Source organism: Arvicola amphibius, chromosome 8 (assembly GCF_903992535.2).
Source record: "Arvicola amphibius chromosome 8, mArvAmp1.2, whole genome shotgun sequence".
Taxonomy (NCBI): domain Eukaryota; kingdom Metazoa; phylum Chordata; class Mammalia; order Rodentia; family Cricetidae; genus Arvicola; species Arvicola amphibius.
The window spans coordinates 62,792,462-62,818,274 of NC_052054.1; the positions used below are offsets into that span (position 1 = coordinate 62,792,462).

General features: G+C 40.1%; 2 protein-coding genes and 1 pseudogene across 4 annotated transcripts in view; 1 reads left to right on the top strand and 2 right to left on the bottom strand.

The window, feature by feature from the left end:
* LOC119820864 (zinc finger protein 54-like) overlaps positions 1-13,340 on the bottom strand; it is a 65,020-nt gene extending 51,680 nt beyond the window's left edge. Inside the window, exons 1-2 of one of the 3 annotated variants that reach the window (XM_038339536.1) lie at positions 13,235-13,331; positions 12,090-12,233 (exon numbers count right to left, since the gene is read on the bottom strand). The gene's annotated coding sequence lies outside the window, so the exon portion shown is untranslated. Of the gene's footprint in view, positions 1-12,089; positions 12,774-13,234 lie in introns of those variants that run through there. The other 2 variants (XM_038339537.1, XM_038339538.1) reach the window with 2 other exon arrangements.
* LOC119821739 (target of Nesh-SH3-like) lies at positions 1,563-21,870 on the top strand. Its single transcript, XM_038340865.1, is given in 12 exon segments — positions 1,563-1,704; positions 5,447-5,515; positions 5,596-5,724; positions 6,259-6,327; positions 7,808-8,017; positions 11,107-11,215; positions 18,040-18,119; positions 18,784-18,813; positions 19,505-19,596; positions 19,598-19,667; positions 20,650-20,772; positions 21,570-21,870. Coding segments are annotated over 12 exon segments (1,239 nt in total). The 3' UTR covers positions 21,686-21,870.
* A 2,174-nt stretch (positions 21,871-24,044) lies between these two features.
* Positions 24,045-24,494, bottom strand: LOC119820878 (annotated as a pseudogene).
* Between the last annotated feature and the right edge of the window lie 1,319 nt (positions 24,495-25,813).

Sequence of the window (25,813 nt, forward strand, 5' to 3'; positions counted from 1 at the left end):
ACAAGTTTGGAATTATGATTAATAGAATGGTTATTTATTTAAAGGGGAAGAACTTACAGTTCACCGTCCCAGACAACAGCCCTCTGTGCAATCAGGAAGGGAGGCTAGTCATCGGAAGCAGAGCTGGAAGCCAGAGAGCGAGCGGAGGGCAGTTGCTGCTTTCTTTTCCTTTTTTATGGTTTATTCTTTTATATTTAAAAATTTCCATCTCCTCCCCTCCTCCTTTTTCCCCTTCCCTCCCCTCCCCTCCACCCATACCCCCCTCCCTCCCTCTCCAGGCCAAGGAGCCATCGGGGTTCCCTACTCTATGTTAAGACCAAGGTCCTCCCAACTCCCCCCAGGTCCAGGAAGGTGATCAACCAAGCTGAGAAGGCTCCCACAAATTCTTAAGCCCATATTTTAAAGTCAAGATCTTTCTTAGCAGTTCCTAGAATCAAATGTCTTTCTCCAGTCCAGAAAACAAAAGACAACACAATCACCATATCATACATCTATACACATTTATCTTTTTAAGCTATATACATTCTTTATCTTTTCCCAATACATACGTCCCCTCTGGCTGGGGACAACCCTGTTCTTTTACCCCTCTTTCTTGGTTGGAGTTCCACTTGCTGCCAAACCGAGCGAAGGACGTCAGGATTAACACATATATCCCAATCCACCCTCACCTTCTGAGGGCGACCTCTCAGCATTCCCTAGTTCCCAATATCTCGGCTGGGACCTCCAATTTTTGTGCACCGTGCCCCTGTGTCTGTATTTGGTGTGCTGGCACCCAGTTTACGAGATTCGGGCAAGGGGCAGGAGGTTAAAATACACAAACACAGACAGACAGAAAGACAGCAACAGCGACATGGGTCATCCTTGAATTCCCCAAGAATGCCCCCTTTATTGTGTTCAGGGGCAGAATATATAGAGTTAGCCATGCCCCAGCCAAACCCACCAGAAACCACTCTGCCATCAGGAACTCCTGAAGGGCTCATGCTCAGAACAGCTGTAGGGACTCAGATCAGGGGATTACAAGAAATTCAGGATCTGGGGTCTCACTGCTTCCAACACCCTCCTGTTATGGAAAGTAACCAGTAGCATCGGCAGAACCCATGATGGTTAGGAGCAGGGTATCTATGAACAATAACTCAACAAGGTATAACTCATTCCTGGCACTGGAAGTCTTACTCTTTGGCATGAAACATCTAGTCATAGCATTGTTTTCCCTATTATGTGGGGACTACATTTAAATTTCTTACACGTCTGTGTAAATGTTAGGAGGCTTCTACAGTAGTAGGTTGCCTTGTGGCTTTTCAAAGGGCCCTTAGTGCTAGTTTTCTCCTTTCATATTCCTTCTTTTACTCTGGCCTCCCTTTTTCCTCACTATTCAATCCTATTCTTATTTCTCTCTTACTTCTTTGTAAAATATTCCATTTTCCAGCCCTAGGAGAACATCTACTACTATTATTATACTAAAGGTATATAGCAATAAAATGATTGCTAATGACATTGATATATAGAACATAACATATCTTAACTCTCTTCAGAGAAGTTTCTTGCAGTATATGGTAGTTAACATGGGCACCCACAACCAGACAATATGGAGAGATGGTTTTGGAGAACTCAGCCCTAAATTTGGTGTCTCTATTAAGTGCTCTGATTCAGTGCTAACAAATTTATGTGGAATAGAGGGTAGAAAGACTGTAAAAGACAGAAGCGGTGAGTGACTCCAGGAAAAGAGCATCTTTGAGACACAACAGGGCAGATGTTCATACAAACTCACACACTGACATCATACACAACATGTCCACAGGTTCAGACCAGACAAAATCCTAGCATTGAGAAGGTAAAGTAGACACAAACTCCCATCCCTAGCCAGGAATTTACTTGTAATTGATACCTACTGGGAAAGCAAAAACTAGATTTCTCCAAGGAAGTATCAATGAGTACATCAACCACACTCCAGGGTAGGCTCCATACCCAAGAACAGTTGATCAACACTAATTAGACTCTAGGTTTGTTTTTAGTGTGCTTATGTTTCATTCCATCCGAGTAACCTTTTGTTTTGTTTCAAGTGTGTTTTTTGTTTTGTTTTTGTTTTTAAAAGACAGAAAGAAGGAACATGAAGTTGTGTGTACAGGGACGCTGGGAAGATCTGGGAGGAGATCAGGAGGGGAAAGATAGCAAAATATACTAAAAAATCTTAAATAAAATCGGAACAGGTAAATCAAACCTTAATTCGCAATGAATTATAACAAATTTATTTTTAATTATATGGTATAAATATTATTTTATCATTTATTAAATGTGAAAAACTAATATACTAGAGAGAGGAATGTGTTTGTTCATTTCACATACAGAATTAAATGTTTGCCAAGTTTTTATTGCAAGAGAACATAGGTGATATTTAATGTTCATCAGAGTTGATCAGTGGTGTGATTCTGTAATCAACAATGCTGAGACCACTGCTACATATAAACATGAAGAACAACATGATGGAAAAATGCTTGGGACCACACCAGAAGTTAGAAATTCTGTTCTAATGCCAAGGCAAAATTCAATTATTTAAATTGAAAAGTAAACTCATCAACAACTTAAGCAGTAATTTTTAAAAGAAGCATTTTAACACATCCCAAAGATGTACTTATTTCATACATGCTGAAAATTGATGATGGGGAAAATATTATCTTTTCCATTAAGATTAAGTCTTCACCTTCAATAACAGCAGAAAATATGGTGTTCCCAGTGGATAGAGGAATTAGCTGGCCCTGGGCTAATGGCTCAAGCAGCACACACATACACACACACACAAACACACACACACACGTGCATGTGCGTGTGCTACACACAGAAATACACTTTCGTGAAAACAAGTTTGGAAGGCTTTGGATTAAGATCTGATCTTCCCAAGTAAGACAGTAGGAACTGATCACACACACACAGAACACAGTGCCTTTCCTCTGCTCAGACTGCTTATTTCTTAGGTGGAGGCACTGGGCAGTGGTCCAGGACACTCGCTTTGTTCCATTCCGGGCATCCATCTAATAACCTCACATATAGCAGACTGAGAAAGAGTACCTCCCGTCACTCAGGCCAAAGAGAAGGTCTGATCGTGTAACAAGTGCTAATTTTTGAGGCAACAGCACATCAATGAAGATTCAAAGCAACAACTAAGAAAGATCAATGAAACCCTTTTTCTAAGCATCCCTGCTCTCAATCCTGGGCCTGGGTTCATTTCCCCCCCCCAAAGTGTCTCATTGTTTTAATGAAATACTGAGCCAAAGACACCCAACTGCTCTTTAGTGGCTACAATAAAAAGGCTACCTCAGTAGCACCCAAGTAGGAAAAAGAAAAAAAACAAAAAACTTTAAAAAATCCAAAACAGTGAAATTTAGAAAATCCCATTACCCAGTGCTTAATGCTGAACAAGTGTTATGCATCCCTTATTACTGAAAGATATTTTCCTGTGGATTTCATTTTTTCTTCTTTTTAAACAAAAGAATGAATCAGTATGTGGTTAATTTGCTTCTCCACAATTCTTCCTCTGCTGACAAGTTGAAATGATTTCTCATTAAAGGAAAATGAGTTTCACAGCTCTTCATAAATTGCTAATGAGCTTTTGAACAATCATCGCCCTAACCTAATTTACCAAAAAAAAAAAAAAGCCTCAATTTGCCATTAATGTGTCTGTCAAAATAGAGGACAAAGAGGTACCAAGGAAGTCAAGGCTGCTTGAGGATGTCTATCTTCTCGTCTGCATTTCAAACTATTAGATTCTGTCTTCTAGTGACACTCTGAGCAGCCTGGATTCAGGCTGACGGCTAGGTCTTCAGATGTGTCCACAACTGTCTTGTGTTGTTCTGGAAAGGGAAGACACCTTAGGAACATGCATCAGGATGGCTGTCAGCAGAACTAGGTTTTATTTTCAGCTCTGCCACCCAACAGTTTGTAGGATACTGGCAATCTATTCTTCCAGTTTAATCCAGTTTCTAAAGTGTTAATCATATGGAAATAGAACTATTTCAAAACCCAAAGCATCCTGGATTCTTTGCACTGTTACTATGAAATGATGCTACTGCAAGGCCAGTTCCTGGAACTCTGTCTTTTAATTTTTGGATTATTTAATTATTACATCTCTTATCTCCCACTACTACTTCCCTCAAAAAAAACAAAAACAAAAACAAAAAACCAACTCGTGAAATTTTGTATATGTATTAGAATAAGTTGAAGTGATGCAAAAACAACCTTGATAATGTCTTATTTAGCCCATTGTCCTTTATAAAATTTAAGAACCCCTTTCAAGGATGCTGGGATTATGACAAAGAAGGCACAGTGCACAGTGCTGTATAAAAGCTAATGGTTGGGGAATAGCCATGAACTATGTAATAAGAAAACAGGAATAACTTGAGACTGAGTTGCCTCCACTTTCAAGCATCCTCTCTATGCAACTATGTTAGATTTAAAATGGGCCAAGACTAGAAAGAAGCCGGTTATAATTGATGAGCATTATGCAGAGCAGTACAATAAATCTAGCCAAGAAAGAGACAGGGAAGGGAGGATAAAGCAAGAAAGAGAGAGATCATCTTCATCACCAATTCTGCAAATAAAAATTCGAAATAAAGATATAAAGACTTTCACAGTTCACATCAACCTATTTTAACATGTAAGCTTCATTTGCATGCTGATCTCAACAAAGGTTTAAAAATGTAATGCAATTGAGAAAGTAAACAACGACCAGATGGGTAGAGTTGTGTAGTGAGCTCTAATGACAGATAAACTAATACAAAAGATTCCGTACAAATGGGATATTTAAACAATACTGTACTATTTTTACTTTTAGTGAATTAAATATGCTAAAATAAAATGGGTAATTGCAGAATGAATGCACTTCTTTAACAATTCCATCCCACGGAATCTCAGTTCTAGAACAGACTCCTAAATGTAAAACACTAACACACAAACAAGGTAAAGTTCCAGGAGAATCTGCCTTAAAGTGCTTCCTCATATCCACTCTAGCAGCACAGGTCAGATTTGATATTTCTGCATCATTTATGTTTCGTGTGGAATAGAAAGCTCACAGTTTCTTTGACAAGCCCTTATCATTCTAATGGGCTTTAGTCCATCTTAGCTTTATTTCTTCTCCACAGAATGATCATTCCCAGTTCTAGGAGGAGGAGGAGCAGGAGGAGGAGGAGGAGGAGGAGGAGGAGGAGGAGGAGGAGGAGGAGGAGGAGGAGGAGGAGGAGGAGCATGATATTCAAGTTCATCCATGGTCTGCCCTTTGACCCTCCACAGCTGACATGCTTCCCTGATTCATAGACTGAAGCTCTTTCAAGTCTGTGAAGACACGCTTCCCCAGTGCTACCCTCTCCCCATAGACAACCACTCCCTCTCTCTGTCCCCTCAGTGACCTATGTGGTTCTTTCACAATATCAGTGATGTTTCAATATCCTTGGCTCAGGTATCTATTTCTATCAGGAACCAGGTCTTGTTTTCTCTCCAAGCCTGGCTGATAGTGCCAAGCCACATGGTAAGTGCTTAATAAACATTTATTGGTTAAATAAATGGCAAATTTGGTGCTGCCCTTACTGCTTTGATTCTGCATTACAGGAATTATTTCCTCAAGCAGAGTGACTTCCCCACCGCTGAAGGCAACACTCAAACCTACTGGAACAGCTGCAGAGAGACCAGAGGCAGAGAAAAAGCATCCAACCACTCCTGCTTCCGAAGAAGAAATTGGTTAGTGTGATGTTCTCACTACTGCAAGATGCTTAAGTATTTCAAATTAGGGCAAACAAAAGCTCGGGGGTCTACTATTTCCTGCAATTTTAGGAATATTTGACTTTTCAATTTTAGAGTAATACTTATTATCAAACTTCTGTTATAGAATATATTTCTTTTTTGGCCGACATAGAAATGCCAAATTTTGTTTTCTAAAATGTAGACTATCCAATTACCAATTAAAAAATTAGACTACTAAATTACCTATTACTATGAACTACAGATATTTTAATTTAGGAAGAAGTATTAGCTTATTGTTCTAACTTTCAATCCACTGCTACTGTTATGCCCCAGAACATCTTGCTGCAGGAGACAATTAAAGGTCTTTTTGTTCTGGATAAAAATCTATTGTAAGAATAGTAATGAAAATCCAACCACAAGCAATGTATCTAGGAGGAATGGTAATTATCATTTATCTGTACTGCTTTTGTCAATGTATTGTGGATTTTTCCATATCTTTCACTGAATTTTTCATGCTGTTTTCATTCTCAGGCAATACGACCAATTTTAGTTCAAGCCCAACAAAAGAAACTGATCATCTTGGGAAGCCCAGATTCACAGGTATGTCTGGCTCTGCATTTTGAGTTTGGGCAGGACTTTTCTAGTAGGTGGGTCAGTCAGGTATTTATTATGCAGATATTGTAAGACAATATCTACAATGTGGAGTTTTCATGTTCCTGCAAGTCAACTGGGAAGTAGGTGCAGCAGATTCAGATAGGCTAGCCTCAGGCCCACTCTGCAGGCCTTTAGTCCCAGCCCTTGAGAGGAATATAAGACAGGGCGAGACAGCTCTCACACACAGTCTCATTCTGAGATTCCAGGAGGCAGGATCGCCATTTCAGACTGAGATTGAAGTAAGAGCCAGTGGCTGACTGTTTTGCTTTTCGAATCTTCAGGTTGAATCCCAATTTCTGACCCTGAGTTTTTATTAATAGTGCTTCATATGATTGATATAGTTCTCATCATATTTTTGTTTTTAAAGGTTTTTGAGTTTATCATTGTAACTTGTGATTTAGAAGTTTGGGACACTTGAGGCCATTATTTCTTAAGATATTTTTGTACTCCTGCAACCCCTCCTCTACCTTGGGAGCTATGTCCGTATGAGAACTCTTCGGTTTCCCAAAGCTCACAATGTCCATTGTCCATTATTCCATGCACCCCACACACTGTAAGTCATGTCCTATGTCTATAGGCCTTCTGTTTATGGTATCTTGTATATTAGTCTATCTCACGTAGTTACATCCTATATATAGTTTTCATCTCTAGAAATTTGCTTTGAGTCATCTTGATCTTATTTAATGGGTCATTTTTCTATCTGTCTCTTCCTTGAATAATAATTCTGTCCACTGTGTGGGTTCTAAGTTTGTTTCAAAGGACTGATTTATCTCACTATTAACAGGTTTCCTGTGAATTTTACCTTGCTAGGTGTTGTATATTTCACTTCTAAAATATTCTTGAGTTTTGTTCTGAGGTGCAGTTGGTTTTTCAGAACTGCTTGATCCTTATAAGTCTGTCTTTGTTCAGATGATGGTACTCATTCCTACTGCCTGAGACTCACTACCTATAAATTATGAGGTAGGAACTAATTCTGAAGAGACCAAACAATATCTAAAGAAATTAACACCAGGTATATCTATAGAGGATTTCTATCATATACCATATACCCCACAGGTGGGAGTTTCGAGTTTTAAGATTAAGTCATTCTCAGTACTATTTTTTCTCCTTTTCTTTTCTTTTCTTTTCTTTTTTTTTTTTTTTTGCAGGGCAGGGGGATTCTCTTTAACTTTGGAGCCTGTCCTGGAACTAGCTCTTGTAGACCAGGCTGGCCTCAAACTCACAGAGATTTGCCTACCTCTGCCTCCCGAGTGCTGGGATTAATGGTGTGCACCACCACTGCCCAGTTTCTCAGCACTGTTTTCAAGTATCTGCTCAGAATGTAACACTAAAGTCTTCAAACAGATGCTCAAATGGACAGTTTGCCTCCTCCATCTTCCTCACAAGAGTGCTGACTGACAGAGTCCTCTCTCCTCCCCACTCTTAGGCCCTCATGTGCGATACATCCCGAAGCCAGACAACAGGCCCTGTTCCATCACTGACTCCATCAAACGGTTCCCTACAGAGGAAGCCACAGAGGGGAATGCCACCAGCCCACCACAGAACCCTCCTACCAACCTCACCGTGTTCACCGTGGAAGGCTGCCCCTCGTTTGTCATCTTGGACTGGGAAAAGCCACTAAATGACACTGTCACTGGTAAGATTGTGGCACTAGGATGAGACACTATGGTGGGAAGCTTTGATAGCATTGATAGCATAGTAGTTCTAAACCAGGCAGCCTGGGTTAAGCTATGGCACAAAAAACACATCTAAGACAGAGCAAAGTTTTGTCGTCCCAAGTGTCATAGGTGGAGAAAGATACTGCTTTTGTTACGGGCTCCTAGTTCACTGAGAACTTGAAAGCTGAATTCCTCCTCTCCCTCTCAGAACTCCCTTCCAGTGTTTGAAAATCCAGTCTTATGATTTTCCAAGAAAAAAAATCACATAGCATAAAGTATGTAAAGGCTTGACACCTCTGAGACGATTTTAAATAGCTGTCTTTTCATCAACCCAATTTCTAAACTGGCTGAGAACTTCCAAACAGGCTATTGTTTTAGCCAGCTTTGGAAAAATTGAAAATAAAATAAAAATAAATCAAAGCTCCCTCATTCCCAGGAAATTTGCTACTTAGCTGAGAAAAAATTTGATTGTGCTACACTGACCAAATTCCTCTATGGTCATGGAAAATAGGAAACCTACAGTCAGTTTTGAATTTGTTACAATTTGTGGCACACTTTGATTCTATGTAGAGAAGAGGAGAGTCAAATAAGAAGTGGGAAATGTAGAAATGAATGGTGGGCTATGTCCCGCCACCCGGCTAGCTTTACCCAAAATAATTATATGAAAACTGTATTCTTTTAAAACACTGCCTGGCCCATAGTTTCAGCCTCTTATTGGCTAATTCTCACATCTTCCTTTAACCCATATTTAGTAATCTCTGTAGCACCACGAGGTGTGGCTTGCCAGGAGAGATCTTAGCCTGCGTCCATCTCAGAGAGGAGAAGCATGGAGACTCACTATGGCGACTGCCTGAAGTGTCTCCCCACTGCCTGCTACCCCTTTTCCCACAATTCTGTTCTGTCTACTCCGCCTACCTAATTTTCTGTCTCTTAAAGGGCCAAGGCAGTATCTTTATTAAAAATGAAAGTAACACATAGACACTCCTCCATCAGGGAAACAAACTGACGTCCAGGATTGCAGAGGACGCGCTGGTCAGTGGGGTCCATGTGACCCCTGCTCTAGGCCTGGTGCAGGGAACAGAAGCATAGACTCAGCAGCTGTCTGAAGTTGACAGAAACTCTATGGAAGGCAAGGGTATGGTGAGGAGACTCAGAATCTGGCAGAAAACATTTTGTGCTGTGGGTAAAGGGGAACAAGGCAATTGTCTCTTCTCCAAAACCATGTGATCTGAGCAACTTCCCACATAAACATTACTTTGGCTGAACTGTCAGATTTCTTCAGTTTCCTTTCTCATGAAAGGGCAACCTCTAGAAAGAGTCTGTGTCATCACCAGTGTCTCCAGAAATCTGCTAAGTCCCTGTTTCCTTCAGGGTTGAGAATGTAGATGCTGTAATTCCTAAAAGTCAATCAGCTTTCAGTACTGATTATTCATATCATATATTCAAACATTTAAAACTCTAGACTGTTCACTTTGCTATTAAGAGTTCTAGTTTCCTGAGACCAAATAATAAGCAGAATTTTTTGTTTGCCCTAAAAATGTAGAGCTATCAAGTTGGAATTATTTAATCTGATATACCTAATTTCTAGAGCATCTCCATTTGGATAATATGGTTTTTTGAGACACAGTTTGTCTGTGTAGCCTTGCCTGTCCTGGAACTAACTCTGTAGACCAGGCTGGCCTCAAACTCAGGGATCTACCTGTATCTGCCTCCCAAGTGCCATACCACTTGGCTAAGTTATATAAATTTCATGTAACATGTAGTCATGAGCAGAGTATACTGTAGACACCTAACCCACTGTCTTCATAATAATTTTCTTAGTAGATGCAAATGAGCTGCTCAGTGTCTGTCACAACTAAGAATTCCATGACCAAGGATGACATGTAGCTCCTTAGCCACAGTTCCACATTTAGCCATTGTTCTCTTAGTCTGTCTTTAAACACCAGACCATTTCTCCTAATGGTCTCCATGGATTCCATACTTAACTGTGGCATTTCCATGAATACCACTTGATTTCAGATGAGACGACCTACCAGCTAGCTGCTCAGGTACCGCAGATAGCTGTTCTAATTCCCAAGTGAGAAGCAGAGAAACAAGCTAACACGTCTGTCAGATTATCTCATTGTGAAGGCCTTTCCCTGTTGATGAGTGAGCCCTGCAAGCTCAGAGAAACCTACCTTGAAGTGAAATTTATGCAGACATTAAGGTTGAGGCTTTTATTTCATACAAAGAAAACTATCCAAGGAACATAACTTCAAGAAGCATTAGGTTCAAAATCCAATGCCTAAGCTCCAAACAACAAAGGGGATTTATTATTTGGTTCACTGTTGCTGCTGCCACAGTTTTAGGGTCAGATTTGCTATAGCAGGAACAACTTACCCCATTCCCCACCAAGGAGACAGCACAAGACATGGCTTCCATTCAAGCACTGTCCCTCGTACAGTCCTTTGCCTAAACTGGACTTTCTACCAAACTAAGCTAAGCATCCAAAGCCATGGCCAGCAGTCTCCACCAGTTATTAGAGCTTCTTCCACTGTGATAAATCAAGATTAGTTAGTGTTCCAGTCCCCAAATGCTTTGAGAATTTCTGCCATCTGCTGGCTGAAACTTGCTGGAAGGTGAGATCATGGTGTTGAGGCTGGAGAACAGCTCAGCTGTTAAGAGCACTTCCTGTTCTTTAAGAGCATAACTTTGATTTCCAGCACCTGTGTTGGACAGCTCACAGTCACCTGTAACTTAAGCTCCAGGAATCCAGCACCCTTTCCTGGACTTCCCAGGAACCTGCAAGCACATGTACACACCACCCCCATATATATATATATATATATATATATATATATATATATATATATATATATATGTATGTATACACACACACACACACATATATATATGTGTGTGTGTGTGTGTGTATACATACATACATACATATGTGTGTATGTATATGTATGTATATGTATGTATATGTATGTATGTATATATACTTTAAGATATGTTTCTCGAACTGTAGTCAATTTTGGTCAACCAAGACATAACACAAGTGTCTGATGTTTTCTTCCATTTTCAGAATATGAAGTTATATCCACAGAAAATGGGTCATTCAGCGGGAAGAACAAATCCATTCAAATTACCAATCCAACCTTTTCTACAGTAGAAAACTTAAAACCAGATACAAGGTAAGGCCCAGTGCTATTCTGGGTGAATTCTGGGAGTAGCATAAACTGCAATCACAATTAAAAACAGAACGATACCTTCTCTGCCTTATAGGAGGATCTTGCTTTAATTCTGGGTTCCTTTAATGTGATTTTGAATACATTATATCACATTTTCAAAATATTCTTGTTTTTAGGAATAAAGGAGTTAATAGGATGCCCTTATAGATTAACAGTATAAATGACAACCTAAAAATAGGCCATTAGCAAATATTGGTTCTTTTTGTTTATTTGTTTGTTTTTGTTTTTGTAGACAGTGTTTCTCTGTGTAACAGTCCTGGCTGTCCTGGAACTCTCTTTGTAGACCAGGTTGGCCTCAAACTCACAGAGATCCACCTACCTCTGCCTCCCACATGCTGGGATTAAAATGTGTGCTACCACTGCCCATCTTTGCAAATCCTGACTTTTAAATATTAAAATTTAGAACAGTCCGCAGATAGAGATAAATGGAGTGTGCAAGGCATAAACCAGACTTGAGGAGCTGACTCTGATGCTGGACTGGGGAAAGGAAGGGAAGCAAACTACTTGACAAAATGTGAAGATTTTATTAAAAATAGCTCCCTACTGGCCCAATGTTGTATTCGATGCTGCTCTATTAAGTGATGAGATACCATGGCCAAGGCAACTTATGAAAGGAAAACATTTAATTGGGGCCTTGCTTACAGTTTCAGAGGCTGTCCATGATCATCATGTGGGAAACATGACAAGGGGCAGGCATGGCACTACAGCAGTAGCTGGGAGCTTACAGCTTAGCAGGATGGAGACAGAAAGAGCAGAAGATGAGCCTAGCTTCTGGAGTGAGCTTTTGAAACCTCGCAGTTCACCCCCAGTGACACACCTCTTCCCACAAGGTCGCACCTCCTAATCCTTTCCAAGCTGTTCACTCACTAGGGTCCAAACATTCAAATACATGAGCACATGGGGGCAGTTCTCATTCAGAACACACAGAAGCAGCAGCCCTCTGCTTTGGAGACTTCTTACACTGAAAAGAGAATAGATCCTTTGATTAATAGATCCTGGTGATCAGTTGCATATTTTATACTGTTTATACATTAACATGAGGTCATTCATATTTCAGTATAGTTTTACGATCTCTTTTTAGTCTAAAACACCAAGTCATTTTATTACTGAAAGAAAAATAAGGCCCCTCAGACATTTCTGATTAGCTGTAGAGATGTTCCCGGAAGAGGTTTCCTTGCTCTAAGTTTCCTTTGCTGTGCCCTCTCCATCGTCTTGTGACTGCGCTGAGCAGGGCATTGATAGTGACAAGAACAGAGCTCTTTTAACTCTGGTAGTAGGGACATTCTTCTCATCATTTTAGAGAAAAATAAACTACTAATTAATTGAAGTTACCTATGTATAAACTTCTGTTCTTTGCTGAAAAAAATGTATTCCTTGCAAAAATATGATTTTAAAGTGCCACCCTCCCTAATCCTTCCCAAAAAGTTCTATCAATTAAGGACAGAGAATTTATCTTAGGCTTTACTATTGCTGTGAAGAGACACCATGACCATGGCCACTCATATAAAGGAAACATTTCATTGTAATGGCTTGCTTACAGTTCAGAGGTTTGGTCCATCATGGCAGGGAGCATGGTGGCATGCAGGCAGGCACGGTGCTGGAGAAACAGTTTAGTGTCCTACATCTTGCAGGCAGCAGGAAGTCTACTGACCATTACACTGAGTGAAGCTTGAGAAAAAGATCTCAAAGCCACCCCCAGTGACACACTTCCAACAGAAGGTGTGGTCCAGATTAAATGTGTGCCCTCCAGCCTCTAGGTCTGGATTAAAGGCAAGTGTCATCCAGTTTGCTACAATATTACTCTTCCTCCAACAAGGCCACACCTTCTAATAGTGCCACTCACTATGATCTTATAGGAGACAAATACACTCTAACTACCACAAGCTTCAAGTATATGAGTCTTTGGGGGCCATTCTCATCCAACCATCACAATCAGAACTCCAGCCCATGCCCCAGTACTACCTCTTTATTTCTTCCATACCAAATCTTCTTTCTTTCCATTAGCCAGGAACAACACAGTCCTTTCTCTTCTGGGCAGCATGCAGCTCTTGTTGAACTGAAAGTAAAAACGTAGAAAGATTTACCTGAGAGCAAGCCTCTGTGTCTCTAAGGCCACCAACTATTTTTAATTCTACAATAGTGGAGCTGATAAATAGTACCTCAAACCATCAATCTGGCACCAGCGCTGATTGGGACAGGTAGTGTGGCTTAGCTGATCTTTGGGGTCTTCTGGCATATAGTCCTGGGACAGGCAGAGTCAGTGACAGTTAACCAAAACCCAGATCAGCCCATAGAGAATGGTCTCAGTCAGCAGCTTGTCTTTGAGTCTACCTTGAGATGAACTGGTAAGTGCTTTTTTTGGTAACATTGATGTTATAGGCTCTTCCTGATGAACTAGTTGGCAACACAGATGGACACACATGATCGCCTGGTCTAAAAAGCTCAGGTTTGTTCCAGAAAGCCTACTTCTCTCTTTACTCTACTGAAAAACTGAAGAATCTGTTGCATGTGCCAGAATTACATGTGGTCCAACAATTTCCTATGGAAAATAGAGCCTGGTGATTAAAATAAAACAAATCCACTTCATTTGACATCTCTGGGCTCAGGAAGATTCTGGGGAACAATCTTTCCTCTAAGACTAAGACCTGCCCGAGTTTGGGACTCCTGGTTACAGAGTTGATAAAACTTTGGCACTAATGGTTAGCTGCAACACAAACAGTGACTTCTTATAAACTGTGAATCTGGCTCAAAAATAGATGTATGGAATAGCCATTAGGAATCCATCACAGGGTTTATATAAAATTCAGGTGTCTGCAAGTTCTTTATTTACTTTTCAACACCATCTATGGATTTGGTATAAAGTAAAATAAGGTGCCAAAGCATCAGGCATTTTACTTTGTTTTATTTTAGGTGTGGGCAACAGACAAATAATTCCGTCCTTGTTAAAGAAAGAAATGGAGGCAGTTGCTCAGCTAGTAACTTGTCGCCAGGCAGAAGGACAGCTCTCCAAATATGGATCTCTACTTGTCTGTAAAGAGAACAGTTTTGTGGCCATCACTACATGCCTTGTTATTACAGAATTCCTTGTATCTAGAAAATCACAGCACCGGAGTTAGAAGTGAAGCCCAACTCTAGAATGTCCAGTTTCTGACCCCAGACCCCCGAAAGTGAAAGACACAAGAAACTTCTCTCAGGGCAAAATGGACAGCCAGGTCATGATCCTCCATGATTTCTGCATCTGTTTTCCCTTCTGTCGCTTCTGTTCTCTCTTATCCCCATCCCGCCCCTTTACTTCCTCTTCCCTTCCCTTCCATTTGAGACAAGTTGCTATGCTACTCAAGCTGGCCTCAAATTTGTAATTCTGCTTCAGCTTTGTAAGAGGCTGGGATTGCAGTGTATGCCATCATGCAGGTTCTGTCCCTAACTGAGCTCTCTGACTCCTCTCTGGCCCCGAGCTCCCTAACTGTATCCCACTGTTACAATGAATGACATTACGTGTTGCTAAGTGTCCTGAATTGCTGTAGGCCTCCAATGAGATGAGGTCACAAAAACTGTCTCCTTATTGCTTCTTATTATTCTTTCTTATTCCACTTATTCTGATTCTCTTCCTCTGACAGAAGACCTCACCTAAATGGGTCTCCAGCATTCAAGTCCTCAGCAGGGGTAAAATGAGCTAACCGTCATACAGTCCAAACCGACAGACAGTCACTGAGTGTTTTTGCATAATAAAAAATTTTATAAGAAGCAGTTTACTTGAGGTTTGAGATTTTGCTAACCTAACTTTTCTAACCAGTAGAAATTATGTAACTAAAAGTACATTAAGCAGTGAAAGCTGGAACTCCATTCTAAGTTTACACCAAATCTGAAGTCGAGAGAGCAGGGCTGAGGGGGTGATGGAGGCGCCCACCCCTCCTGCCTTACTCCAAACACCTCCTTCAGGGCAGCTCCTAGATGTGGACATCCTGCTTCTGACAGATTAGCTTTGGAAATGTAGACATACTTTCTGGGACCATTTTTTTTCACTTTATTCCAGTGGCTGATTTTTTTTTTTTAATTTTACCCTTCATTATTCTTTCCCATTAGGAGAATTCATGGATTTTTTTAAAAGTCTTTTAATGTATCAAAGTCTTGCCACCGCTTCCCAAGAAACAAATATTGGAAAAACATGAAAAACAGCAGTATAAGGCTTTACATATCTTTGTTTCTTTTGGGCTGAATGTGGATTTTAAGATAAAATTATGATAAAATGAAGACCTTCTAAAAGTTATTGGACTTTCCTATAACTTCTAGCCCTGCTGTGTGTCTAAACCACCATTATAATTCTGGTCCCTCAAATAGAGCACATAATTTTACTCTCAGTTTGGGGGCTTTTTGCCACTATACCTTGGTACTCTAAAAATTTAGGGTTTTTTTTATCCTCTTTACATCTTCTTGGGCACAGAGTGGGTCTTTTTTATCTTGAAAACAAACATCTTCAAGTTCAGGGAAATTTCTCACACAATCTCTAGGATTAAGGTCCCCATTTTATAGTTTCTGCCAGTTGGGTGTTCAATAATCTAATTTTCTATTTTTAACTGACTTTTATGACTAGTTGTCTGTAGATTGTCAACTTTATCTTCTAAATGTCTTTTTTGGTTTCTATGCTCATTCAAATAACTTTGCTAAAATGTTGAGGTGGCACCCTATATTTAAGGACAATCGTCATTCTCTGAGACTTGACTCTTAGAGGCAGATAGTGTCATTCAGGTGACAAAACGTGCTTTCTGGGAAAGATTTTGCCACCACAAGTATTTTTTATTTATATAGGGCTTAGTCTGCCAAAGCATGCCCTCATGTTGTTAAACATATTTAAAAATATTTCTTTCAAATTTGTATCATAAAATATTGGGGGAAATCTTCAGAAAAAGTAAGTTATGGAAACTGTGTCCATGCTAGAAGTGGAGATGAAATGGAAGGAGCTGAGATAAAATGGCATGGAAAGGCATCACATGGTCAGATCTGCACACGGCACGGGGCGGCTGGCGTGGCCTAGAACAGCTACAACATACACTCCTCCTCAGTGAAACTGCAGATCCATGCGAATCCGTCCCCCACTGCCTCCCCTATTCAGCTTACCAGTTTTGTGAGGTTTTGTTATCGTTGGGACTGTCTGAAGGCACCAGCCTTAGGAAGAATAGAACCTTGGAAATACCCACGTAAGGGACTGAAGTAAATGGCATAGGTGTTTTCAAATCAGCATTGTTTATACAGCTGTGCGATCACGTGTGTGCATGCCATGATGCACTGTGGAGGGCAGGGGACAGACAGCTCTGGGTTTTAGGCCTCGGTTTCTACTTTAAGAGGCCGCTTTTGTTGTTTCCTGCTATGTGGCTATGCAAGCTGGCCTGTGGGTCTCTGGAGATTGTCTTCACCTCCTACTATGCTACAGAAGTACTGAATTTGGGATTACAGATTGGATGCGTTGTCTCCACCCCCAGCCCTGCTTGATATGGGTTCCAGGGATTGGAACACCGGTTCTCACACTTGCATGCCACTCTCCCAGCCTGGCATTTTCTTATGGTAATGGCATAGCACCTTAAATGTAGCTAAGAACTGAAAGGGAAACTTGAATTCTATTTCACAAGTATTTAAAGTTTGGAAAAGTCAAAGTATTGGAATAGTTACAAACATCACTGACCTGAGATGAGACTTGGAGGGAGTAGCTCATAGGGTTTGTGTGATGAATTACTTTATAAATGCAGAATGACCATGTATGACACATGGTAGGAACTTTAAAAAGTGGTTCCCATCATGTGGGCACTGGAATCGGTCCTACTACACTCCAGAAATGATCTACCAGTAAAGAAGCTCACTCCGTGGAGCCTCCCACTTACCTTGTAGCACCATCTGCACCCAACTGAGCACCACGGCCCCCCTGCTGATTCTCACTTGCTTATCAAACACTTGCCTGGTGTGGGCTGCATTCTTACTTTGTTGCAAGCTTCTCAAAGATGTCCTTTATACCCCAAACCTTGCAAAGATCACAAATGCAGCTGCATCCTCTGCTGAAGGAAGTCAGTTTCAGACAGATGTGAACTGTTTCCCTGCTCTGGGCTTCTCAACAGGATCTGCAGTTTATACAGCTTGTGAAGAAGATCTGTCAACTATGACTCACTCATAAAATAAGGATGGAGCCAAAGCAATTCTACATTTTCTTAAAGGACCTGAGCAGTCCAAGACTGACTTACTGAGTAGAGGGAGAACAAAGTCTCAGGCTTTGTATTCATGCTCTCAGGACACTAGTGGGCCCATTTTCTGGACAAACTGGCTTGCTGTGCTGTGCAGCAGACATGCTCATGTGCCTCCTTTCTTGCATTTCTCAGAACCAGGGGCCACAGAACTCACTCCAGTAAGTCAGTCTTCATTTTCAGCAGCGGGGGTGGGACAAATGATGTGTATTAAAAAAAAAAAAAAACTTACCCATTACCACTCTGGGTTGTGATTCCAATACCACAATAGGGAACACTGGGCTGGCAGGTGACATCTGGAGCAAAGGGAGGCTTCTTATCCTGGAATGAGAGTGGTCACCACATAGCTTTCCTAGAGAAACCTGCCTGGTGATTTCTAACTTTTGTTAATGTTTTTCTCAAATAAAGTAATAAACAAGATGTTGAGAAAGTAAAACTTGAAATTGTCACGATGTAAAAGAAACAGTAGTATAACAAGAAAATGTCATTCTTTAAAGCCCTCAGAGTTGTTACTATTATTTTTTATTTCTCCTTATGCAGCTATGAATTCCAGGTGAAACCCAAAAATCCACTCGGTGAAGGCCCTGCCAGCAATACGGTGACATTCAGTACTGAATCAGGTAATCATGTCAATAGTGGTCCACAGGGATGTAACCGGACATAATCACAAGTGTGGGCATAGGAGGAGCTTGTTTGAAACCCAGAGTGTCTTGAATTCTGCAGCCCTTGAGAGGAAGCTAATAGATGTACTTATTATAGTCACCACTGCTTTTCTCCATGTGTGTTTATGTCAGGAAAGAAACTAAAATGAAAAACTGTAATCTACACCCCAAAATATAGTACCCAAATGTTTCCTTGCACGCCCAGAACAATATCCATCAAGTACCTCAGAGGAGGAAGTTATAAGTTCTGGGAAACTATCTGCACACTCCCTCCAAGCTTCAATTCATCAATAAAAATCTATATGCACAGACAAATTTGTATAATTCTAAACTATATCATATCTTGGTAACTTTACAATTAATAGTTTTGTAGAAAACTAAATGAGAAGGCTTTTGAAAAAGCTAGAACAACCTATGCTCAAATTTACTCAAATCATGTGTAAAAGATGCAGCTGAGTACCTGAAGGATGATCAACAGCCATTTCCAAAACAAAAGAAACTTTCAGATTCAGGCTTTAGCATGATTGTACATCATATAAACAATACCTACCTTCCTCACCATAATACTGTAATATTAAAACTTTATCTAAAAGACTCTTCCATGTGTGTTGTTTCTCCTCAGCTGACCCAAGAGTGAGTGAGCCAATTTCTGGTAAGTACCAGTCTCATTGGGGACTATACATTCCAAAATTAGGTAAGCACAGCAAACTTGAGTTGAGCATCTTCCTATCTAGAAAGATAGAAGAGGTGTCGCTCTTAAATATATAAGCACTCAGAACTCATTGTGGCAGTGCTGAAATTGGCTTTAACTCATATACCAGTTCACTCAAAATCTGTTTAATTTGCTCACATTAAATTTTAGAATATGTTGAGCCAGGCAGTGGTGGTGCATACCTTTGATCCTAGCACTTAGGAGGCAGAGACAGGAGGATCTCTGTGAGTTTGAGGTCAGCCTGGTCTACAGAGGTAATTCCAGGACAGATTCCAAAAGCTACAGAGAAACCCTATCTTGAAAAACCAAAAACACCAATCAATGAAACAAACAAGTAAAAAAACCTATTTATACTATGTTGCAAATAAGAGCCCCAAATGTGTCTACAAACCCAGCACAGCAGACACTAGTGCAATACTTAAGATATTGCTGAGATTTATTTCACTAGTGACAGAAACTTAGATTGGAGTCTGTTAAAACTTTCAAATACTTTCAGCCCCCAATATTTAATGCAGTAAAGAAATGAGGTCTCAGGAAGTGGGCAAAGAAGTCTGCAGGTTGCTTCTGTTGTAAAGCTTTTAGTTCTTCAGAGTTAAACATTGAACCCAAATCATGTGTTTTCCTCATGCAGCAGGAAGAGACGCCATCTGGACTGAAAGACCCTTTAATTCAGACTCTTACTCTGAATACAAAGGCAAACAATATGTTAAAAGGACATGGTATTAAAAAATTTGTTGGAGTCTAGCTATGTAACTCTCTCAGATACAAGATTTATTTAAGCGACTCCCTCACAGGTATGTTCCAATACCCTAGTCTTTATGTGACATTTCATACTCAGCACTTTATCCAAATTTCTTTCAGAAAATGTTACAGACATAGGTAAAACAATCTTAGAAACAAGGACTTAGATCTGCGATTTCGACGCAGATAATGAAAATGCAACATAACATAGTGACGCCACAATCAACTTGAATGCATAGGGTACTTGCCTAGCAAAGCTCAGTACTGTCACAACCACCCAAGAATTTAAATCCTACTACTAATCATGAAAGGAACATGACATCCTTAAACTGCCAGAAGGGCTCAACCCCCTACACTATGTTTGTTATGTCTTTTCTAGAATATTCATATAGTAAAAACCTTGTGGTCCCTCATTCATTCATCAGGTTGTATTCTGGGTTTGGTGGGTGACAAAGTACCAAATGCCATATTCCTGCTTTCATATAGGAGAGACACATTAAATAAATGTGTAAATTACCCAAGAATGTCACAAAGACACAGAATGGCTCAGCAGAATGGAGGCTCCTTTAGTTGAACAGATTTAGGGAAGGTCTGTGTGCAAAGGTATCATGTCTGCTTAGAATAAATTTTGAGAAGAAATCAACGACAGAAGAGTCTAGAACAAGGGTCTCTGGAGAGGTAGAGGGAAAAAAAAAGTGTAAAGGCCCGAGGCAAGACATACTGTAGTTTTGGCTGAGATTTAGTAAAGGAGAAGTTGTATTCTGATTGTAATGGGAGATTGCGGAGGAGAATTATGGAGGGAGTAATAACTTGCATTTTAAAAGTCACTGTGATCTGAAGGGGAAAGGGGAACATTAGGAGGTAAGAGTTAAGCAAAGACATCAGCTGGGAAACCTTTCCTGGTGCAAGAGATGCTCATGGCTTTTCCTCTGGGAAGTTAAGTGAAAAGAAAAGCAAAACTATTCTTTGAAATAATTCATTATGGAATTGCCATACACTAAAGAAAAGGACATTGCTTCATTTCTGGTCCTTCAGGAAAGTTTTACACCATAGGAGATCAGAGGGGCCATGGAGAAGATCACTGCCAGTTTGTGGATTCATTTCTAGATGGCCGCACGGGACAGCAACTCGCCTCTGACCAGTTACCCACCAAAGAAGGTATGCTTTCTGACCACCCTACGCAGAGGGTTGTGCAGATTAGCAGGGAAAGCAATAAGTTGACAGAAATGGCTACAGAACTGCTACTCTGTCACTAGGGGAAGAAGAAACTTAGCTCTCAATTCAAGCAGAGATCTAGAAAAATTAGATCTATAAATGTATTCTGAGAAAACTACAATCTTCCCCAAGTTTCCAGCCCTCCTGTTACCCCAGTCAGTGCCCTCTCAGCTCCAGTCATACAGAACATGCCGGAACATCTTTGCTCCCTTAACAACTGTTTCTACCATACAAGGAAAACATAGTATTTTCCTTAAAATGATCTATATAAAAACAATTATAATAATTCTGAGAAGTGAATATACTCAACAAATTGTGAAATACATATTAACAGCAGGCTGTGTAGGGAGGATTGAAAATTTAACTCTTGCCTCAGCAGAGCAGAATGGTGTCCATTGTCCAGATCACTCAGGAAACACCTGATTATTTAAGGTTTTTGTAACACGTTTTGTCCATGAACACAAAAATATCCAGCCTCTTGAAGATGCCTGTACAAGACACTTGGACATTAAGAGGCTGCTGAAACTATTACTCTAGTACTGACTTGCTAAGACAAATGCCAAGCTATTAAGTCCTTGGGTCATTGTGTTTCTGGATTAAGTATCAGATCCTCTATAATTACTAGTTTTCTCTATTGCTTTGTTTCACTCAGAGTCATTTTTACACTAAACAGCCTTATATCTGTGAATAGTGGGCAAAGATATGGAAGATCTAGAAAACTAAACACTTTTTCCTCTTAGGCTACTTCAGAGCCGTTCGTCAGGAACCTGTCCAGTTTGGAGAGATAGGCGGTCATACCCAAATCAATTATGCCCAGTGGTATGAATGTGGGAACACAATTCCTGGGAAATGGTAGCTGCAGCACAGTTGTTTCCAAAGTACTTCTGGTTCATTATCACAAAAGGAAACAAAGATCCCGTTGGAAATCCAATGGTGTTTGTCACCCCCACTCCAAGCTATTTTGTTTACTGTGTATAAAAGTTTGCAGCCCAACTGAGAGCAGTACTAGATGTTGATTATTAGAAAAGATTTCTGAGACGATTTATCAGGTTTACAAAGATGCTTTAAGAAAGCAAGATGGGGGCTGGAGAGATGGCTCAGAGGTCAAGAGCATTGCCTGCTCTACCAAAGGTCCTGAGTTCAATTCCCAGCAACCACATGGTGGCTCACAACCATCTGTAATAGGATTTGGTGGCCTCTTCTGGCCTGCAGGCATTCACACAGACAGAATATTGTATGCATAATAAATAAATAAAAAAAAAAGAAAAAAAAAAAGAAAGAAAGCAAGATGTTAACATTAATAGAATAACATTTTTAGGGAAGCAGGCTCCCTATTCATGATATTTTAAGAGAACATTTGTATATTATTTATCACACTGTTGTAATGTTTTCAGATACTTTTATAACAAAATTAATGTCAAAAAATCTTTAATATGCTTTATAAAGTCTTTACTTTATTAATGTGTACGTGTTGTTGGTGGTGAGTTAATCCCATAAATCTCTACCTGGTTTAATTTATTGGATCAAATAATCTTCAGCATAGACATGTGAGAGATAGTGGTTCTAATGTTTAAAATTATGTAAACTTCAATTTGTTAGCACAGATGAACAGATTTTCGAGTTTAAATAGTTATGTATTCATGCTCACTTCTCCATAACCTGCCAGCAAATTACTGGAAAGAAAAATCTATATAATTTTATCTCAACCAAACAACTGATAATCTGATGTGTCAAATGATAAATTTTGATGTTTTGATTCTATACCCATAATATTTCATCTAAAAATACTTTCTCAAACTCTTTCTTTTAACAATCTTTTGAGCAGCTCTGTGGTCCTATTCAATCTGTCTGTAGAGACGGAGTGAGCAGTCAGCATGGAAAGACAATGCATGTGAAAAGCTATTGTTTTAGAGGATATATTATATATTTATACAGTAAGGCCATGAATGAATGTATCAGAGGTTGTTTTGTGATACTGTTTACTCATGCTGTAACAAAACTGACTCGTTTTGAAAGGAAAGTACACTTTGTGGGGAGGGAGCAAGAATATTATTGCCTGCCCTGAAAAGACTTTTCTCCATGTGTATCTTTCAATATGCTTCAGTTTTATCATGCTACATTTTGTACTTTTCAAGCAAATATAAACTCTGCAATAAAAAGATAAAGGTTTTTAAAAAGTGATTTTTAAAATGTCCTGAATAGTTTGCCAATATGTAAATACATCGTTAACTCCACAAGGAAAAATCAGAAAATTAAGAGCTTCTAAACCCCTATTGTGTTTACATTCTAAGTCAATCAAATATGTTATATATACATATATATTTCCCTGAATGGAAATCAATTTCATAAATTTTATTTGAAGACCATATACCAATAAGATGACTAGTTTCCTTATATCTGAAATAATTAATAATTAAATTACAAGACCATTATTGGATTCAATCACCTTTATTAGCCTATCAATGTTCCATTTATACATAATGTCTAGTCATCCTCTCAAAGGGCTCTACTTTTAGTACATCATGTTAACAGTAAATAGCCAAGTGTGATGGCTAAACCTTAGCCTAGCTTTTTAATATCCTCTGGGAACTAGAAAGCCAATCATTTTATTTATTTTGGGGGAGTAAATTGTCATTTTTTATTGGAAAACAAATATACAACTTGGAATGGATTTGAGGCAAATTGTGCCATAAGCAGATTTTTAAGTGGCTAAACAAAGTTTCAAAAGCAAGTAACAATAAAAGAAAATGTTTCTGGTACAATACCAGCAGTACAAAAAAATAGTGTACGAGTACCTAAATAAAATAACTGTTTTGCAATAGTGCAACTTTGAAGAACATATTGTTGACTGTCCACGGTCCATTCAGTGTTATAGCTCCATACTTCAACAATAACATGCTGACCGTTCCTAAAAACTCCTTTAAAAAGGTATAACCCAGATGTTCCCTCATTTGACCAACTCCATCTAAGTTTAGATGTGCAGAAGGGCTTGGATATATCCAGAGTAAGTCACATGCAACATGCTACTTGACCAATTTTCTAAACTAAGGTTTAAGGACAATGTCAGAAGATAAGGGAAGAAAATGGAGGAATGAAATCCTAATTACTATACATGCATATCTTTTGACAGTAGGGCGAAGCCTTTTACACATGTTACAAAGAAAAGGCAAATAAACAATCTTGTACAGAAATTTAAGACATTGTGTACAATGTCTTCACTTTGCTGTCATCATTTGTACAAACTCTTCATAGTTTACCTGCCTGTCACCATCAATATCTGCTTCCCTGATCATTCCATCCATCTCTACATCTGTCAGCTTCTCTCCAAGGTTTGTCATCACGTGGCGAAGCTCTGCTGCCCTGATATAGCCATTGCCATCCTTATCGAACACGTGGAATGCTTCTCGGATTTCCTCTTTACTGTCTGTATCTCTCATTTTTTTGACATCATTGTCAAAAATTCAGGGAAGTTAATTGTGCCATTACCATCTGCATCTACTTCATTAATCATGTCCTGTAGCTCTGCTTCTGTTGGGGGTCTGCCCAAGAGACCTCATCCCAGTCCCCAGCTCCATTGTTGTTATAGTCCCATCACCATCCCTGTCAAATAGTGAAAAGGCTTCTTTGCATTCTGCAATCTGCTCTTCAGTCAGTTGGTCAGCCATGCTGCAAGGGCTACCAATTTCTGATACACGACCACACTGGGCTCGATTGCACCGCTTGGACTCAAGCCAATCATTTTACAGGCAATAGTTTTCCAAAATAACTAGGAAGCTGCTACAATTTTAAGCAGGGGAGGAAACATGTTCATTTTGGTCTTTTTCCCTCCCACATCTGGAGGGACATCAGTGCAGGACCCACGGTCCTAGATGGCTGACCAATCACATCCCTGAGTGCAGACCATTTCCTGGTTCCTGTCTTCCCATGCTCATTGTCAACCACTTCAGGCCAACCTGATGGCCATCACAAGTTCAGCACCAATTAGCAAACTAAATGCTATGTAGATTTCTCTTCCACACTTCCCTGTGCTCCCCAAGTCTCCCAGAGCTCTGAGTACCCACCTTTACCACTGTATGTTTGAGCTCCCAGCTCCAGCTACTCAAATCCACACCAGGCGCCCCCACCAGCTGCTGTCACTTCAGGACAAGAAACTGAGCAGTGGCTTCAGTTATGTTTTCAGGTTTTCTGTCGTTTCCTGCCACACTGTCCTCACAGCTACTTACTGCTGTTCCTTAAGCTTTAGGTACTTAAAAGGGTTAAGTGTTTCTGTGTGCAGTATTTTGATAAGTTTTTCAAGTCATGGGATAGTTATGAAAATGACCACACCTAAGCCACATCTCTAACAGTAAAGACATGTTCAAGAATACTGTAGGACCTTCGAACCGGTCGGAACCGGTCTGAACCGGATTAAACCGGTCTGAACCAGTTAGAACCAGTCTAAACCGGATTAAAACAGTTTGAACCGGTCTAAAACAGATTAAACCAATCTGAACCGGTCTAAACCGGTTTGAACCGGTCGGAACCGGTCTGAAAGGGATTAAACCGGTCTGAACCGGTTTGAACCGGTCTAAACCGGATTAAACCGGTCAAAATCTGATAAAACCGGCCTGAACCGGATTAAACCGGTCTGAACCGGTCTGAGCCGGTTTGAACCGGTCTAAACCGAATTAAACCGGTCTGAACCGGTCTAAACCGGATTAAACCGGTCTGAACCGGTCTACACCAGTCTAAACCGGATTAAACCGGTCTGAACCGGTTTGAACCGGTCTAAACTGGATTAAACCGGTCTGAACCGGTCTGAACCGGATTAAACCGGTTTGAACCGGTCTGAACCGGATTAAACCTGTCTGAACCGGTTTGAACCGGTCTGAACCGGATTAAACCGGTCTGAACCGGTTTGAACCGGTCTGAACCGGATTAAACCGGTTTGAACCGGTCGGAACCGGTCTGAACCGGATTAAACGGGTCTGTACCGGATAAAACC